The sequence below is a fragment of the Mchenga conophoros genome, linkage group LG2, assembly GCF_057382185.1.
Source record: "Mchenga conophoros isolate Kocher_MC1m ecotype Shallow Benthic linkage group LG2, M_conophoros_male_GT1.1, whole genome shotgun sequence".
Classification (NCBI taxonomy): Eukaryota; Metazoa; Chordata; class Actinopteri; order Cichliformes; family Cichlidae; genus Mchenga; species Mchenga conophoros.
The window spans coordinates 7,747,401-7,765,067 of record NC_140527.1 but is presented as its reverse complement, the minus strand read 5'-3'; the positions used below and the strand labels follow the sequence as shown (position 1 = coordinate 7,765,067).

The 17,667-nt window shown below is 38.4% G+C and overlaps 1 protein-coding gene across 1 annotated transcript; it reads left to right on the top strand.

The window, feature by feature from the left end:
* Positions 1-573: 573 nt before the first annotated feature.
* On the top strand, positions 574-17,033 carry npm1b (nucleophosmin 1b). Its single transcript, XM_085285254.1, has 11 exons — positions 574-650; positions 960-1,042; positions 2,832-2,951; positions 3,176-3,269; positions 3,561-3,652; positions 3,920-3,993; positions 4,187-4,250; positions 9,431-9,529; positions 13,238-13,327; positions 13,420-13,494; positions 14,949-17,033. Exons 1-11 carry the CDS (start codon positions 602-604, stop codon positions 15,000-15,002), a joined length of 894 nt encoding a protein of 297 aa, XP_085141380.1. The 5' UTR covers positions 574-601; the 3' UTR covers positions 15,003-17,033.
* The last annotated feature ends 634 nt before the right edge of the window (positions 17,034-17,667 follow it).

Below are 17,667 nucleotides of genomic sequence, written 5' to 3'. Positions count from 1 at the left end.
CATTCTGCAACTGCCCCCTGGGCTGGACTTTTAATATTACTGACCAAAGGCCTCTTTTATTTAGTCCAAACAGCACATTAGACAATGGACATAAGGGAAAAGATCACAATCTAAATATAAACCCTGCTATCTATCTATCTATCTATCTATCTATCTATCTATCTATCTATCTATCTATCTATCTATCTATCTATCTATCTATCTATCTATCTACACACACAAAAATTAAACAACAACATGCGTATAGACTTCAAGCTTTACTATAGCTTTTAATTTGGATTTGTTTGCCAAGTATTATAACCTATGCTTGTCTCAATCATGTTCAAAAAAACGATAATAGTCTGTCATGTCTTCCTTCCTTTAGTTAGTATTATGTATGTATACTTTATATATTAAGGTTTATTAAAGATAAAACTACCAAATATTCATTCAACGGCGCCATCTCGTGTTCATCCAGATGACCGCTCACCTTGAGTTTTCTCTCCGCTCTAATTTCTATTGGCTCCAGATCACTTGTCCCTAAGTGACGTTTCACCGTCCTAGTGGCTCTTTGATGTGTCCGTCATACGAGTTTACGGAACTGTATCCACCCACTACAAAGATGGAGGACGATATCTCAGATATGAGCAGACCACAAATGTACTTATTTGGTGAGCTCGCTAATTCTGACAAACCCGATTTTTTTGTTTGCACAATCAGTTTTAACGTCATGTTGTCATGCACAAATAGCCACTGGAGATTTTTAATCGGAAGATAGCTAAACAGCTGGCTAGCCTGCTTACCCCCTCCCACTCGCGCCAATTCAGCTCTTTTGTTAGCTAGCAGAGCATGGCGTGGAGCCACGTAAAGAAGCAAAATGTATATACACCTCTTTATCTGATAAAATGATATGCATGTGCGTATGTTTATTTAAGACGAGCGCAACCCACGGTTGGTTACACGTATTGTTTCCCCCTCAGGTTGCACCTTGAAATCGGACAAACGGGAATTCAAAGTTGACCTAGACGGCGATGAAACGGAGCAGCAGCTGTCACTGAAAGCAGTAAGAATCAGACTTTAGATCGAGTTTGCCTGGTCTTGAAAAAATTAATTCTTTGACTAATACGGCTATTAACTACGGAAGCCGAGATCGACATTGAGCGCTGTTATTCTTTAATGCTATACTCTCGCGATAAATTGTTATGTGTCTTGTAAATTCGTAATAACATAGTTTGTTTTATCGCGATAAGATATTAATTATCCAGAAATTGGGAAATGCCTTTGTTATGGCACGTGAAGATAAAGGTGTAGGCAATAAACAGAGAGAATAATATTACATATAGTATGTATATATAATTTAAAATATATCTACCCCTAAAAGACATCCACCCCTCAAATTTTCTATAATTCGCTTCCTAAGAGCCTATTATAAATTGGTCTTGAGCAATATTTCCTCAGGATTTCTGGAGGTCTTTCAAAGCTTTTCTTTGGAAATTTGGTGCTTTCTCACTCATTTGCTGTTCTTTTCTGAAAATCGACTACTTGCAATCTGTAGCAAAAACAAATAATCTGTTACGAAAAATGGCAAACATAAGAGAATTTGACAGCCATGTAGTAGGATTTTTTGGTTTTTTTGGTTTTTGCATTGACAAAGTGATTCCCGAAGGGCTATCAGCCAAAGTCTTGGCTTATGTTGACATGGTGTATACTGTTTCCTTAAAAACAATTGAGGAAACAGGACATGTGGAGGACCAAAAAAAAAGAAGTGGCAGTATGAAAAAACTATTTACAGTCATATCCTTAAGAAACAGGAAATAAATCCAGCAAAGACTTGAAACAGGACCTGAGACATCAGATCTTTCTTCCATGTACTAGTTACTAAAATCTTATCAGAAATTGTGTAAGTGGAAGGGTGGCTGTCGAAAAGCCATTTTAAAGGAAAGGAAATGGGGAGAAAAGTCTGTGTTATGCCAAAATACACAAGAACTGGACAGAAAGTGACTAGTAACAGGTCTCATGGAGAAATGAATCCAGATTTAACATTTTTGGTTCAAATTGCCTTATGTACGGATGAGGTCAGGCGAAAGGGTGAGTGTCGCTATTTCTGAAAAACAGAATGTAGAAAAAAACCTGTCAGATTTGTTAATGGCTTCATTTTTCATCCTGACAATAATCCAGAATACACCTAGTGCAATAAAAGCATATCTCAATTTAAAAAAACACAATGAAAGATTCCAGTCAGTCGTGGTTTGACCTCCCCAGAGCCCAGACCTGAACCTTATTGAAGCAGTGTGGGATCATCTTGACAGAACTGAATAAAAGGCAGCTGACATCCAAAGAAGAGCTTTGAAAGAAAATAAATTGCATGTATGGCAAATATGGACTAAACAGACTTAAACTGGGTGTTTAGCCTAATCAGATGCATGAGGGAAGGCTGCTGGTTGAAGGATCAAAAAATCCCACATTGAAAAAAAACCCCACTCCTTGCACCCTAGCAATTGTTTATTAGAAGTTCCTTACCGGTAGTTTGTGAGCTAGTGAGCAGCGGATTGGAGTTTCGGCTCTATTTTATATTCTCCTGAGAACACGATTTCTGAAATGTTAACATATTGGATTTTTGGTATTAATTTATATTTATTTATTTATTTATTGTCATGGAGCATTCACAGCGTTAGTCTACTAACCTTACTGATGCAGTAGGCTATTTATAGATGATAAAACAGGAGTTTAATCAGATTAACAGTAACATTAACAAGAACAGTTTATGTTTGCACCAAAAAAAAAAAAAAAAGAGAGACATTTTGCCAGTACATGGAGGTAGTGTTATATAGCACACTGTTATTTTGTTCCAGGTGTGTCTGGGAGCTGAGGCTGAAGATAAGTTCCACATGGTGGAAGTTGAAGGCCTCACTTACGACGGGAAGACGACAAAAGTGCCGCTAGCTGTCCTTAAACCTTCCGTCCTGCCCTCTGTGAGTCAGCACCAACACTGACAGAAGTATTTAAGAGGCTTCTGGTTTAAATTAACTTGTTTTTACGGTCTTCATGCCTAATAAAAAAGAGAACTAAAAAGAAAAGGCATTTTCTCAGAACCATAAATACAAACATTACACTGTTCTGATAAATATAAATAATTCATAAATCGTTGACAAAATACTTATAATGTCATCTTCCTTCCTGCTATGTTTTTCTCCAGATGAGTTTAGGTGGATTTGAGATTACACCTCCAGTTACCTTCCGTCTCCAGTCTGGTTCTGGACCAGTTTACATAAGCGGGCAACATTTTATTAGTGAGTATTAAGGTTAAGACTCAGGTAACTATTTGCCTCATTGTTAAAATAAAGTAGGCATACCTACTGAAGACCTTGTCAGTGGAAAAATAGCAAGTTGTAAGTCTGACCTTCATGCTCGGTAAAACAATACAGGGTCAAATTTTCCAGCCCGAAAAAAGTCCACATATGACTTTACACTTAATTTTTTGAGTAAGTTTTTCTTCTAAAACAATGTTTTGGGGTAAAATAACATAAAGAAAAGTTGTATGATTGTTTGACAATATGTGACCAGTGTGTTCGCTCTGTCAGGTGTGAAGGAGTCTGATGACGAAGAGGAGGAGAACAATTCGTCGCCGGTAAAGCGGCCTGCAAATCTGCTGGCAGGGAAGAAACCCCCAATGGTAGTTATTGACACTGTCGTATTACATTGCTTTAAATGTTTTATATTTGCACTTATAGCAAAACTAATCATTGTTTACAGAAATTGTTCTCCTGCCGAGGTGGTGGCTTACTGCATAGCCTTCTGTTTAATGGTTGTCACGTTTAGTAATCGGTGATAAGATGCTATCGCGGGACGTCAGCATTAAAGTGCACTGTTACTTATTCTGACACCACAAATAAGCCTCAAATGTTGTTTTTGACAAAAAGACGATTCATATTTCTTGTAGAAAAAGCTGAAGATGGATTCTGATGATGGTGACGATGATGATGATGAAGAAGACAGTGATGAAGATGATGATGAGTATGTTTTTATTTTATTCATTTATTTGTTTATTTAATTGGCTTAGTTTTCTAAATAATTTTGCATTCTAAAAGATAACATCTTTGTGAACTCATAGTATAAAATCTATTATTTTGTGTGTGTGTTTTTTTGTAAATTTTGGGCACAAACATCGAGCAGTGTAGCTTTTAACCAGCTTACTTGCTTCTTGTAGCGATGATGACAGTGATGAAAATGATGTGAAGCCACAGAAGAATGTGGGAAAAGTGCTTACAAAGGTAAGCTTCATCCGTTTTGTTTTATTACAAATAACAATCAACCTTAAGGTTCTCCATGTTAAAAAATATGAGAGTAGGTTTGAGGTACAATCAAATATGGAGGAAATATGGTCAAATAAAAACATTTGTGTATCATGGAGTTTGTGATAAATGCAGTTTGGATTTGTAATCTTGGAAAGAAAGTGACTGGAAGTTTCTTGAAGACATCCGAGGAGCTTCTTGAAAAGTGAAGAAGCTTGCTTTCTTTCCAAGCTGCTTGGACTAACTTGACCTGGATGACTGAGAACCTACACAGACATATCATGTGCCTGCTTTCTGCATCTTTGATTTAGGCAGCACCCTTTGCTAAATTAAACAGAATATTTCCAGTAGTGAGTGTGTCAAAAGTGGGCAGTGTCTTGCGTTGTGCTATATGTGAGAAAGGATAATCTGACCTGATTCTCACCATATTTTTTAAAGTTTGTGCGTTAAACAACTTTAGAAAAGCAGAAATCACCTATTTGCTTCATCAAACTCGTCTGACTTGACGTTTATAAACCTTCATTTGTTTATAAAAATGCTGCACACCAACTGGCCCACTGAAAGAGTGTTATTGGAACGTGGCACCAGATAAAACCTGGATTATACTTAGGTTGTGGACACAGACAGCTGGAGACTCAGTGGCCAAGTACTGATTCCTGTGATGCTTCTTTGAAGTCTGCCGCCTCGAGCGTCACCAGGACCCAAGTGGACTTGTACATGCCGAAAGTATCATTTCTGTTTAACCCCAGTCATACAGCTTGAAGGAGAGAAACATACGATTCTGTCCTTGCTCATTTAAGTATTAACGTTAGTGTCATTGTAAATAAATAAAGAGGACTGTTTACATTTCATAACCATTTCTGGAAGTATGTTTGGGAAACGTTGCTACAAAATTAATATGAACCAGTGCTCATCAGAATTTAGTTGTTTTTTTTAACCCTAATGAGCAGTTAAATTGGAATATCTCTGAATATTAATAAAAATTGTTTAACTTTTTAGAGCTTCTGTCCAGAAAAAACTTTTTATTTACAACTTTTTAGTTAAAGAAAACAACAATAAAAAGCTAACAAAGAGATGCCATCACCATCAGTGTCTCGAATTTTGCTATTTAAATCATATTGAACCAAGCATTTATCATGTAATGTACTGTGATGACCGTTGCCCTTTAAGCTTGGTAAAAAACACAAGCAGATCATTGCGGATCTTTGTAGTTTTCAGTACCTGAGAGGAAACTGCCATGATCAAACTACTTTTCCATACACAGCGTTTTCATTGCTTTGTTGCGGTCATAATTACAGAGAAGAAGGGCAAGTACATTTTGTTTATTTCCACTCACAGTGAATTGAGTTGTTTATTGCTTTCTTGCTTTCTTTTCTATGAGCTTTTTAAGGCACTTGATAGATTAGTAGAGCTAGAGCAATTCTCAGGGTGCTGTTACCCCCATTTGAGAAGCTACTATCTGATAGGCTCGGATAATTTGTATTTGACAAAATTCATTAGATGCAAGGACACATTTTTCCAGCCTGTCTTTGAGAGCTGTGGATATTTCCACATCTTAGTTTCACTTTTAGTATTATTGCATAAACATTTATTGATCTTTTGTTTATTGACTCATTTGTTCTGTCATTTTAGTTCAAACAAAGTTTCTTGCGGTTCAGTAACTCTGATTTTTACAGTGGAATGTATTTGTGTTTCTGAGCCTTTGTTGTCCACTAGATGTCAGGGCAGCCATTAGCGTCCCCTTAGTGTTTGTTTGTGTGTGCGTGTGTGTCTAGAAAGAATTTCTCTAACCCTTTTTTTTAACCACATCATTTAAACTTCCACTCACTGTATGCTACAGTAGCATTTCATTTTAGCAGGCCCTCCCCATTCGTGCACTCGCTGACCGTCCACCTCTTTGTATGAGACAAAACATGGAACTTTTTCATCCTGTTCGCTCAAGTACCCACCTGTTTTCCTAGAGTAAAACACAGGGTCTGTGTGGTGTAATGATCGGATTTCTTCTCTGTAATCTGCTTGAATTCTCACCGTCTCACCAGCAAGACAACAGTATGTTATGCTGTGCGTAAGCAGACACACACACACACACACACACACACACACACACACACACACACACACACACACACCCATATAAAGGGATAAATACACTTTAGTAGACATGCACATTTGAACATATAAGTACATATAACCTCTAGCGTAAATGCACAAAGTCTGCAAACAAATGCACTTCATTCTGGTAGCGCATAAGCAGAGAACTGCACTCTACATACTGTTTCTCACCCATGCGTGCTCACACGCACATGCACTTCAGTTATGGGAAACATCTTCAACCATTTTTCTGAAACACTGCATATCTTTGTCCCTCTGTCATCCCACTGTTAATATGATTGCTCCTTTTTATCGTTTCTCATGCCATTTCAGCTTTGCACCTGGGTTTTGCCTTTGAACACTTGTTTTGCATGTTACCACAATCGCTTGCAAGTGTGTGGGTGCGTGTGTGTGTATCTGCCTCATTTTTACGTCGGTGTCTGTTTGTGATTTCGTTCTTCTATTTTTTTAAAAGCACGCTATCCAAGTGCAAACTCTGCCAGGCAAAAGATCAAAGCAGGGCAGATGCGCATACCTGCGACGTGAGCGCCGATCCTTCCCTCAGGGTCAGATGACAGCTGAGCATTTCTGTCACCTGTTGATTTATTCTGTTGTCTTCTCTTCCAATTCCTCCTGCACCCCACACCCCATTCCTTCCATGACCTTAATCCTTTTTTTCACCCTTCGTCTCTTTAGCTCAATAGCTACCCTGTCTCATTCTTTAATAATGAAAGCACAAAGCTTTGGGGAAGTAGGGCTGGGAACAATTATTATCCCTTTTTTTTTACTGCTAATTCAGCTGTGTTTCAAGCTATATTTTGCTTTCTTTTTCTTGTCAAACCTCCATACTGTACTGAATAGGACCCAAAACATCTCAGACATATTCAGTATCAAAATTGAATCAAATCCTTTTTCATATGAATCTACATTTCTTGTTATTATTTGATCATGTATTTTTGATGAACAGGTAATCAGGATATTAAGCTGTTCTTGTGTAGATTAGTATTGTCACGGAATCTCACGTGTTTTAAATAATTACACACTACTTTTGTGTTTCTTGCAACAGATTTGTACAGGGTTTATAAATGTTCTTTACTCAAATTTACTGGACAGCAAATTGCCTATTGATTGGAAGATTTCGTGCTCTCTCTAAACACTTAATATCATTATTAATGGACTGTAATAACTGTTGAGCCTGTTGAAAGACTGGAAAATGTTCTTTACTACAAGCTGACACGCGTGTCACTCATCTCATCATCCTTCAAGAGTTGGTCTTTGGTTTCCTCTTTCTGTGAATGGGTCTTAGTGCTTTGTAGCAACATGAGCGCTCTAAAGTCGCACCCAGAATACCTTCATAACTCCTGAGTTGGAAAGAGATGGTAGAAAGGTGTGAAGAAAACAAAAAAACAATGGAAAAACAAGAGTTTCCGAGGTCATCCACCTGCTGACATATTACAGAATCTCTGTGTTTGGGTAGATGTGGTAGATATTTTTTAATTAAACTTTAAAAATTACAAGAGTTGCAGGTTTGCATTGGTCGTAAAGCCCTTTTTGACTGGGTACCTACATAACCCTAACCCTTGGTATAATCGTTGTGCTCATCCTAATCTCATTCAAATTTCTCCACAATTTGTCTGAAATACCCCCAACATTTTTGGGGGTATTTTAGAGGTCAGGAAATTCAGATGGTTGGTGTAATATAACCATATAAAACAGAAAAATGAGATACAAATGTTGATGTACAGATTCTATTTGGTAGACTCAGATGCATCCATGATGATGTTTAGTTTCTCTTGATTGAATTTTGTCCTTCAGGAATTAAGGCTTTGAAACCTCACTGTTACTTCCAGCATCTTATATTGCAGGCGTTGCTGTAGGATATTACATGTGTGATTGCATTGTAGCATTTGTGTCAACACAGGCAATTACACTTCTAGTCCATTCCAAGGTGAATACCAGTGATTGCAAGAAAGGATTTGCTGCTTAGGATATTCAGGTACTTGCCAGCTTTTCCAAGGTAATTACATATGTGACTGAGAGCAATCAAAACCTGACGGGAAGGAATCCAGTGCAACAATTACAGGTTGTCTGGGTACTAAGTACCTGATCAATGAGAAATCACTAATTAAGTGTAGTCCTTAATTAATGATTAGCACTATTAAAGGTATGCTTTTAACATACAAAGGAAGGCAATTGTTTTGCTGTCATATCTAATTAGCTGCATAACCTTATAACTGATGCTATTTCTTTTCTCTTTTTTGGTTTAGGTTTTACTTTTCTTGGCCTTTTTCTTGTGCTTTTTTATGCACACATGAAGCAGTAACACCTTATAGGAGTGGGAGAAAATATTGTGACAAGTCATGGCAAAACAAGAAATGGAGTTACTGCAAATGAGGATAATGTTTTGTCACTTGCCATTTATTATTTATCGGCTATAAAAGGGGGGCATTGCGTTTAGCAAGAACATCAGTGGGATACAGATTTTTAGAGGGTTAGGAAATTGTAAATGGCCAGCAGTCTAAACTGAGCCACATGTGTTGCATTGAATATTTAGTTAGTTGAGTTGGTCAGAACACGAGGGCAGGCTTCATTGAGTTGTCAGCAATGAACAACAGCAGTTAAGTAACTTCAGTCTGTCACTTTTGGTTTTGTTTAGCGTGATTAACTGCCACTAGCTGTTCTCACACATAAATTCTAAAAATGATCCAAACTTGAATTTTCTCATTTACAGCACACAGCAGAAATAGACAGATTCAGAGATGCATGTGTGTAAGATGCATGATGCCCCCTCAGTCGCTCTGAATTTACTAGACAATTACCAGCGCTAAATCCGTGTGGACATAGTCTTTGTACAAAGGAGCTGATAGGTTAAAAAGTTTTACATGTTCCAAACAATATCTCTGTCAGATAGTATGAAGGAAAGCTCAGGGCTGTAGTGCATGCATTAAGAAAGCATTAACATCTTTATGAATTTCAGGAACCCGGTGTGGTGAATTGAGCTGTTTAAAGTACACACATTTCTATGGAGCTCTGAGATATCTTACTGGGAATGTTGTTCATTTCCTCAGATCCCGGAGTCCTCACCTAAGAAGCCCAACAAGACTCCAGTAAAACAAAATGGCCCTGCAGGAAAAGCCTCAGGATCAGCTGTCAAACCACAGATTAAGGTATGCCCAAAAGATTTCCGAAGTAAATCTTTGTTTACCTGCGGTTGGCTTGTGGGTATTTAAAATACCCAGTTGTTAACCGTTGTACTCCAGATCAAAAGTGTTTAAGAAAATGTGTAACATTGCAATTTTTATGGGAATTTTTTTATTATGTCACTAGTTACAGCAGGGTAAAGTCAAAGCCAGTAGTTGTATTTCTGAAGAAATGTGTCGTGTTAGGCATAGAAACAAGTATACAAACAATAGATGATGAAAAGTTTTACAGAAGAGTGGATAAAAAAGTACACAATTACATAATGTTTTACAGAAGGTGAGGGAACTTTGCTAAATTGGTTGTTTGCATTTACTGCCATTATCAATTGAAAAAATGCAGGCTCACCAAATGGAGGGGAAAAGACACACAAAAAACTTGGAGAGCCTTCCCATTCCAAAGCCAAGGAATGTGATAAATGCACGGTGCAATTAGTTCAACCTGATAGTTAATTTCTTCGATGGAATGTCTTGGACAGCCACTTCTGAAAACCTAAAGCTTGAACTCTGCCTGTCTTTAAGCAAACACACCTGACCTCTAAACGGGTTTCCTGGGGCAAGGTTTAAACCTGCGACCTTTTAGCTTGACCTCGCCATCTTAAGTTGCAGCCACCTTTGATGCCCCTCACCCCTCTGTAGCTCGCGCACACTTTAAGAAAAACAAATTGTCAAGCTTCTCTGCAGGTTTACATACTTCTCAAAGCATGTTACTGTGAAAGAAAATACTTGGACAGAAACTCGGCTCAGATAAGGTGTTACGTGTTGGTATGCGAATGTTGTCTGTTTGTATGATAGAAACATGACTTGCGCTCACTTACGCAGACAGGGCGCGTGAGAAGATTATCGTTTCTCGTCTGACATCTTGATGGAAAGCTTTGTGATTTTTTTTTTTTGTCATGTTAAACACTAAGCCACAGGATTACCGAACCCCTGAAGGTGTAGTGCCCTGAAGGGCATGCTGTATGGGTGAGCGCAGTTTATAATGCAGTAGTTGTTGTCCAGACATAACACAGCGACTCTTGAAATGCTCTTGGGGATTAGCCAATGGGCAACTAAATCGCCCCAAACCAACCTGCTGGTTTAACTTTCTTGCCTGTGGTGCTTTGAATGCTTCCATCCCCTCTCAGCTTCTTCACAACTGTTCTCTCTCCACCACCTCTTCACACCCCTCACTTCCTGGACACACCTTCTCCCAATTGCTCTCATTACCAGTGTTTGATGTCTGGTGCAGCTTGCGCTTCCAGATGCCCCTGAGGAGCGAGGAAGCGGGTGTGGGTGTCTGTTTTTTTCGTTCCTAAATGCAGGTGACTGGTCATTAGATTGGCTTGTCAGATCTGTTGCCAGTACCACGGTTCTCACCTCTCACGGCCCAGCGTGTAGCTGCACCTTCTTGTATAACAGGCTCGACGTGAGAACCAGCTAACTCGAGTTGCGCTGATCTGAAGTAACTTTATCTTGCAGCTGGTGTCGGTTGATTGATGGGTTTGGCGAAGCCGATGCCTTCGAGCACACGTCAGAGTCGTAAAGTTGTTAACTACTTCACTCAGCCTTATCCCACAAGGGTTTGAGTCATTGTTTTAGCGACTGATTGGCATGTGTTACAGCAGGTGCATATCTTGTAAGTGCTTTAATATCTTTTGTCAATCTGTCATTTTACCATTTGGACTCAAAGATAGACCAAAAGATCAACTCATTAAAGTACCTGTAGATACAGAGGCTTTATAGGATGAGAGTCACTTTTTTTCCGTGTGACCTGACATTTTCCCCCTACTTGTGCCTCCAAGGTTTTCATTCCAGCAAAATGACAATTACTATCCCTGAACAGCCCTGATGAGCAAAAATGTCACAACCATGTATTTGCACTGGATTGAAGATGAGAGATTACATCAAATGATAGCGTGCTTGTGATTAAGTTCCATGTCTCATGGCATCTGTAATCAGTGTCTGGGCCAGATGAAAAAGCTTGTTGGCTTTGTGTGTTTATCAGCTGTTTCAGGTCCACAGCTGTCCCTTGGAAGTGGAGAGCTGCCTGTAAATAATAAACGTGTAGTGCATTTGTCTGGCTAGGAGCCAGAAAAAAGGCCATTTTCTTAGTGTGGTATGTGTGTGCCAAGGTTTTGTTCATTTTATACCTTTTAATCTCTGCTATTAAAAGAGAACCTGATCTCTCAGAGGCAGGGACAGGGCATTGTGGCTACACGTGTACGACTAATTACAAAATTTTGGGTCTGGTATTTGGAAGATGAGAGCTTCTCCTGGAAGGGCTGTTAAACTTAGGTTATGCATGGCAAGACATTACATATATTATGTTATGCAGTTATTGTTCTTTTTTTTGCAATCAGCACATTTTGACTCAGTATCTAAAATTAAAGATACATATAATGACCTCTAGTTCCAGTAGGAATGACACTACAAACATAGTGATTTCTATGTCCTTGTTAACTAGTGAGCTGCTAGATGTCACCATGAAATAGTATAGTGTCGTAATGCAGGCACACAGACATACAGTTGGTTGACTATAGAGTGGGTATAGAGTTTCTCTGTACATCTATACACTGTCATCTTTCCGATGTGTCTCTGGCTATCAATGAAACCCTGCAATTTCGCTGAATTCCACACTCCGCTTTGCATGTAGGGGCAAGCTCCATGGCTTGCATAACATGCAGTAACAGAGTATGGCGTATGTGTGTTTTTGTTGTGTCACATTCAGACACTTGCTAATTGAGGACCTGAGTCGTTGGCTGCCCAGGTCTGGACACACCTATTGGCCTACTAGTTTAGTGCTCGCACTTCTCTTCCTCAGAAACACAGCAAAGTCTTTGTGTTTTGAAACATTTACTGTTGCAAATCTGGTGATAGTATTGTTTTTTTTAATCCTGACCATTGGTAGTAAATACAATACTGTGCAAAATTCTTGAGCTACACATAATTTCTTTATATTTTGATCGGCAGAAAGCAAACTCTGTTTTTACCTGATATACTGTATTTCCATTTATGTTTACATGTTTCAATAAATCACTGCACCTGTTTTCCATTTTCCAATGAAAATATACAGAAATGAGTGGCTGCTTTTTGCCCAGACAGTACTGTCTGTTGAAAAGAAAATCTGTTGCTTTATTTGTGCAAATCAATAATTTGATATTCAGTAGAAATCTTTTACTGACAGCAGCCATAAAAGCTAAAGTTGCACTTTTTTTCTTTCGAATTCAGTGTTTGAGAAACTTTTCTTCAATGGAAAACACTTGACAAACAACCTGAATTGCTCACTGGAGAGTCAGGGCTTGCCCTCTCCTGCTTGCAGACAATAAAAACATAATTTGTACCTGATGTATTTGTTAAAAAAAGGATGATGGTGTAATTAGGCTAGAATTTGTTGTCCTCTCCAATTCTTTTATCCCCTTCCAGCTGGTTGCCCACGCCAAGGCTTTAAACACAGACCAAGGCTAAGTGGGTCACAACAGGGCTTTTGCCCAGACTGGCCTGTTGGTCAACAGATTAATTAATCAGCAGCATGCTAAATTTAGCAACTGTGTGTTTGGTTCATTTTAGCAAAATAATACTGATGGCAAGAACTGAGCTTGTGTTAACGATGAAATGCTGTGGCATAATCTGAAGCCATCATTTTATCTATAGCTCTGTAAATTTCTAGTGTCTTATCTAGTTGATGTACTTTTCCAGACACCTGCCCTGGGAAAAGACAAACAACAGCCCGGCCCATCTAAATCTCTGCCTGAGATTAAGAGCAAGTTGTCAACTGCAGCCAAGGAGGTAAGGCTGCTGTTTTTTTATTTGTTTTTAAATGATCCTTCATAATTTAATGACAGTTGAGATTATGATGATTTAATTGTCCTTTTCTTCAGGGAAAGCCACTTCCAAAGACAGAGCCGAAGTTTGAGAATTACTTGAGAAGTGCTTTTAAAATCTCAGACAAACAAGTAAGTAATCTTTGTACAGTGTTGTGAGAGCTTTTTGCTTATGTAAATTATTAAAGCGGACCTGTTGTGCTTATTTCCAACTTCATGTATATCTTTTTGGGCCCTTCTAGAATAGTTTTTCATTCCTCACAGTTCAAAATAATCTTTATCCAATATGTTGGAGCAGCCCCTTTAGCTTCCATTTAAGCCAGCGTTTGTCCGATTGGCTGTCCCTTGTAAATAAAAGCTTTGAATAGCAGGTGAGAGAGGCCTGTGCTCACACCAGAAATATGCCTGAGATGAGCATAATAAGGGATGTGTATATGTGCTCCCTTTAAGTTTGTACATTTTTATCCCATGTGCAGTTCTCATCAATTTTCTGCTGTTCTGCAGTCTGTGTAATTGGTCTCATAAACGCTCACCCAAGAGTGGCTGTTTTCCACCAGGTTTCTAGGAATACTCCTTCAGATGTAGAGTGTTAGCAGTCGCATTTATGCCCAAACTCATTTTATCTGTAAGAGCTCATTGCCATGATGTATAACCGGGCATACGTTATTCTTCCTCTCACTTTCCTCATACCTTATTCTGTTCAGTTTGCCTCAAATGTTTCTCCAGCACAGTGTGTACTCTTTGAATTATATTCACACTGTTTCGGTGGGCTCTTGCGAGATGGATTTGGGAGTACACCTGCCAAGGCAAACTCTTTCACGGTGATTTAATGGAAGTGTGTCTTTTGTAGCCCTAATGAAGCGACTGGTGGTATGTGCGTGGTACCAGCCTTTTTCGCTTTCAAGGCCTTTGACCAAATGCAAGCCTTAAATCTTTTCTAATGCAGCTTCTGTCGTTTCAGAAGAAAAACAACATCCCCTGCACATTATTTTGCAAAGCATGAATTAATCACCCTTAAACCCTTAGATGATCACTGTAGACTTAATGATTCTGGGCAGTGTGTCAGATAGTGAAGTTGTGTTTTCTGTATTAAGGCATCTGTTAGATGGCGATCACTTGAACCGAGCTATTTGAACATTCATATGTGATTGCTTTGCAGTGTTTAAATAATAACTGTACAGTTATGAGAGCAGGTGAAAGCTCTTTAGAGCGGCACATGGGTTGGGTGGACAAGGGAAAGAGTGGGGGTGGAGTTGGGTCAGGGAGAGCTTGTTGATCCCACTGTGTAGAAACATCTGTGGAAGTGCTTTGGTTTCATCAGCCAAGGCTGAGATCTGTCAGACCTGGAGCACCTAGTCATATACTCTGGTATGTAATGCTGCCCCCACCCAGCCCCTCGTCGTTCCCCCAACAGCCCCATCCAAATTCAGTGTTCCCACAGCCGAGACGCACAAAAGCATGTTGTAGTAAAAGTGAGTCATGTGTCTCATGCTGTATAGCACTTCATTTAGATAATTTGTAATTTTTCTCTTTCTTTCCTTGTTTCTTATTTTGGTGTTATCCCTCTTTTCTCTCTCCTTCCACAGGTGGTCAAGGGTCTTTGGAGTTTTGTGCAAACACTGAAGACTGAGAAGAAGTAACATACACATACATTAAAGCATTTGTACATTTGCATCCTATAAGGCATTTAAAGGCACAGTCGGCTAGATTTCCTAATCGGTCTCCTTCTTTCAGCCCTGTGAAGGACTATGATCAGATGAAAATGGACTGAGTGCTGAAATATGGTAGAGCCATCAATGCATAGATTTAGGTGTCAATGTTTTTCTTCTTCGTTTTTTCCTAGACTGAAAGGACCAACTATTGAGTTGGTTCTTTCACAGACTCGATTCATGTTTAGCAGACTGTAGATTTGCTGCAAGGGGAAGCTGCGTGCATCACAATGGGCGGGGTCTGTGTTGCTACTACAGGAAAGGAAAAGTTTCTAAAATTTATACTACCTGCAGATTTATGTAGCTCCTGTGTATCACTGAATATGATCATTATTAGTTAACAATAAATCTTGTACTTGAAGTATTCAAAACCAAAACCAGGCCAAACTTAGAACCTAACCTAGTTAGTAGTTGCTAGTTCTTTCGTACGCCCTGTTGGCAAAACAGTATTATTTTTATACCAGCAGAAGGACTCACTAACACAAATGTGCTTGACAAAAAGTAAACAAAATTTTGAAACTGTTGAAACGCTGCCTGCAGGTGGTGTAAGTGTTACAATACAGAAGCTATTCCTTTCCTTGCCTGTAGGTGGTGATATCCTCATTGAACGTCCCACTTTCTTCAAATACTGAAGAAGATGCAAGTCACATTGAAACAGCATCTGGGTGGAAATATATGAAATTGGTTGATTAGCATCTGTTTATCATATTCAGTCATTATTGCAAGAGGAGGTTATGCAGAATGTGCCTTTAAATACAGTCCTGATCAAATGTTTAAGACCACCTGAAAAATGGCCAAAAATCATACTTTGCCTGGTTGGATCTTAACAAGGTTCCAAGTTAGGGATGGGTATCGAAAACTGGTTCTTGTTGAGAACCGGTTTTCGATATCCATCCCTAACTTGCAACCTTGTTAGGATTCAACCATGTAAAATCTGATTTTTTTTGTTGTTGCCATTTTTCAAGTGGTCTTAACCTTTTGACTGGGGAATGTATCTCTACTGTAAACTGAGATAAACCCATTTTGTGTGAATTTGAGCAGCGCATATGTAAATGGTGAAGACAGCTAATAAAAGAGGACCGTTTGACAGCTAGAAAATTTAATCAGTCAGTGACAATAAAAGTTGTTTGTTATTTCAGCTTTGAGGAGTTAAAAAGCATTTCCGCTTACAGACTTACAGATTGTACATGCGGTTTTTTGAATACTGTATTGTTTTAGTCAAACCGCAATCAGTCATTATAATATAATACAATACAATTATATTTTTTAACCGCTTGGCCAGCAAAATCAGTAAATATGTTTCTCCCAGCAAAAATTAAGCAAATAGGCAAAAAGATGTCACAAAAATAAATGCATTAAAAAACAATTTTTGCAGAGTAAATCACCTTAAAAAAACATATAAGAACTCATATCTGTAATTGTTTGCAGTCATATATCAGTCCTCTGATGACAACAAACTTTCGTTCATGCTGAGCTTATGATGTGTTTCTATTCTCATTTAATATCAAAATGTTCCACATCTTAAACCAATTAAATTGATATGCTCAAACTCTACATTATCAAGCGTTTTTGCTATAAAATGTATTACTTCAATTTTAATAACGGAAGTTGGCCCTGTAATTTACCCAAATGTAATTAATAATTGTTAGTGATGTCTTCTTTACACTGAGGTTTCAGTAGCAGCAGGTTGCCAGGCCCAGTCTTTTGTCCTTTTGCTTTGCACGTGTTTGAGTGATTTTTTTTAAAAATACTTTTGTCATATCAGTCCTAATGAACGTTGTGTTGTGTAAACATATTTCTTGCTTTTATTTACAAGACCGGCAGCTGGACAATTGCAGTTTAGGTTTTATCCTGCCCTTTCTAATCGTTTCTTTTACTGCTTTGAGCTGTTTTCTTAGTCTTTGTTTCACATATTGTGTTCTAGTAAAAAAAAATCCCTTATTAAAATGTCTGGAATATTGTTCTGATTGTTGTTGATCTTTCATTTTACACACGATGTGTGTAAGTTTGTCATATTTTGGGCAACGGTGAAGCCAGGACCTTAAACAAGTCCAAGTGCAAAAAAGTGATTGTTATTTGTTGAAAGCTGACGCATGTTTAAGGCTCATTATTTTTAAATAATATTTGTAATCACAAACATCTGGTTTAATTTGGCTGTAAAAAATGTAAGGGATAATAGGAGCAGACTCTTTGTAACGGAGCTGTTTCTCATTTTTTGGCAGTACATGATGAGCAGGTGATGCATGTATCGCTTTACTGAGCGAGCTTTGTCCCAAACCATGTAATGGCACTTCACTGAATTTAGTTACTTCATCCAAATGGTTGTCTTTTTTTTCCTGTAACATAAAATACAAACTGTAAGCTAGTACCCATCTTCAGTTTGACTGGATGTCAAAACAAAGCCACATGAAATTTTAATTTACTGTGTGATGTAGTCAAGTATAAATTGTAATTAGGTAGCTTTGCTGACCCATTGTGTGTTAAAATAAAATGCATTGTGTCCATTTACTACATCAGACTTAGTTTATTGTTAATGGTTTGTTGAGAGGAACATGTGCGTCCTTTTTTGTACTTATCTGTAACATTTACCTGAATA

What these genes read in the sequence shown, in the direction of transcription:
- npm1b (XM_085285254.1), top strand. Translation starts at nt 602, where the DNA reads ATGGAGGACGATATCTCAGATATGAGCAGACCACAAATGTACTTATTT. An exon ending in AGCAGCTGTCACTGAAAGCA is followed by an intron (nt 1,043 to 2,831) that starts GTAAGAATCAGA and finishes ATTTTGTTCCAG; the next exon opens with GTGTGTCTGGGAGCTGAGGC. An exon ending in TGTCAACTGCAGCCAAGGAG is followed by an intron (nt 13,328 to 13,419) that starts GTAAGGCTGCTG and finishes CCTTTTCTTCAG; the next exon opens with GGAAAGCCACTTCCAAAGAC.